The sequence below is a fragment of the Ctenocephalides felis genome, unplaced genomic scaffold (assembly GCF_003426905.1).
Source record: "Ctenocephalides felis isolate EL2017-DRISC unplaced genomic scaffold, ASM342690v1 CF-g0.4_SCAFFOLD_03571, whole genome shotgun sequence".
Lineage (NCBI taxonomy): Eukaryota > Metazoa > Arthropoda > Insecta > Siphonaptera > Pulicidae > Ctenocephalides > Ctenocephalides felis.
This window is the reverse complement of record NW_020539725.1, coordinates 15055541-15056706: the sequence shown is the minus strand read 5'-3', so window position 1 is coordinate 15056706 and position 1166 is coordinate 15055541. Positions and strand designations below refer to the sequence as shown.

Below are 1166 nucleotides of genomic sequence, written 5' to 3'. Positions count from 1 at the left end.
GTAAATTTTTGTCAAAAATTTATAGTTTCTCGAAAATATATTTTTTTCAGAGTAATTTTTTTCCAAAAATGTTAGTCTTTTTAAAAAAAATAATTTTTGGTACGGGAAGTTCTAGCAATTTGCCTTAAGGCACGATGCCATGCGCTCCACTAGTATTTTATTAGTCACTTTTGACGTTAGTGATAATGACAGCGCATAGATCTGTCAACAGTCACAGAGTTAAACCCAAGCGTAGTTGAAGCCCTATGTAATTATTTATTCTATTTATTTGAGAGAATGAAATCATGAGAAAAATTATTTGGTCTAAATTGTAATTCCCACTGCGTCACTAATGCATTACAATAATGGAAAGTGAAAATGAGTGAGTAAAATCAACTCGAATGATTTTCTAACCTCAAACGCCACGTCCTCGATTACAAATAAGCATCATTAACGCTTGTAGAACTAATCATTCAGCTATTTGTTTACATAAAAGCTCAAATCTGGCGCATATAAATACAAATTATAAAATGAGGAGGTCCCACGGAAATTACGAACCTTTGCAATCTACTAGTGCTGGTTTTGATCATATGGAAGAAGAAAATGAAAGAATGACTGGTGAACTGAAAGACAAAATTGGCATTCTCAAATCTCTATCAATTGATATTGGCAATGAAGTTAAATATCAAGATAAATTCCTTAAAGGATTTGATGATGATATGGACAATACTGGTGGATTTTTGGGAAATACGATGAGGAAAGTTAAAATGTTAGGTAAAGGGGGGCACAATTATTATATGGTGTATATGTTTTTATTTGCTATGTTTGTTTTCTTTGTTTTGTATTTAACTATTAAGTTTAGGTAATGTATTATAAATCATTTTAATACAAATGTGTAAAAACGAAATCTACTTGTGTGATATGTGAATACTTTATATACAAATAATTATTATTGCAAAATAAACTAGTTTAATTGAAATTTCAAAAGGATTTTAAAAGTTTTAATTTTACATAGTCTTATCATATATAATAATAAAATTTTGAGTACAAGCTAATATGTACAATTGACTATTATGTACAGTCGACCCTTTAGATAATTTGATGTTATCGAGACCCCCAGAGCTTAATAGCCTTATTATTGTACATCTACAATGTAGTCATTCCATTAGTTTGTTTTAGAACTTTAC

General features: G+C 29.3%; 1 protein-coding gene across 1 annotated transcript; it reads left to right on the top strand.

Moving 5' to 3' along the window:
- Positions 1 to 224: 224 nt before the first annotated feature.
- On the top strand, positions 225 to 852 carry LOC113384572 (BET1 homolog). The gene has a single exon (XM_026622309.1). The coding sequence runs from the start codon at positions 510 to 512 to the stop codon at positions 843 to 845; it is 336 nt and encodes a 111-aa protein (XP_026478094.1). The 5' UTR covers positions 225 to 509; the 3' UTR covers positions 846 to 852.
- Positions 853 to 1166: the final 314 nt, after the last annotated feature.

What these genes read in the sequence shown, in the direction of transcription:
- LOC113384572 (XM_026622309.1), top strand. Translation starts at nt 510, where the DNA reads ATGAGGAGGTCCCACGGAAATTACGAACCTTTGCAATCTACTAGTGCT.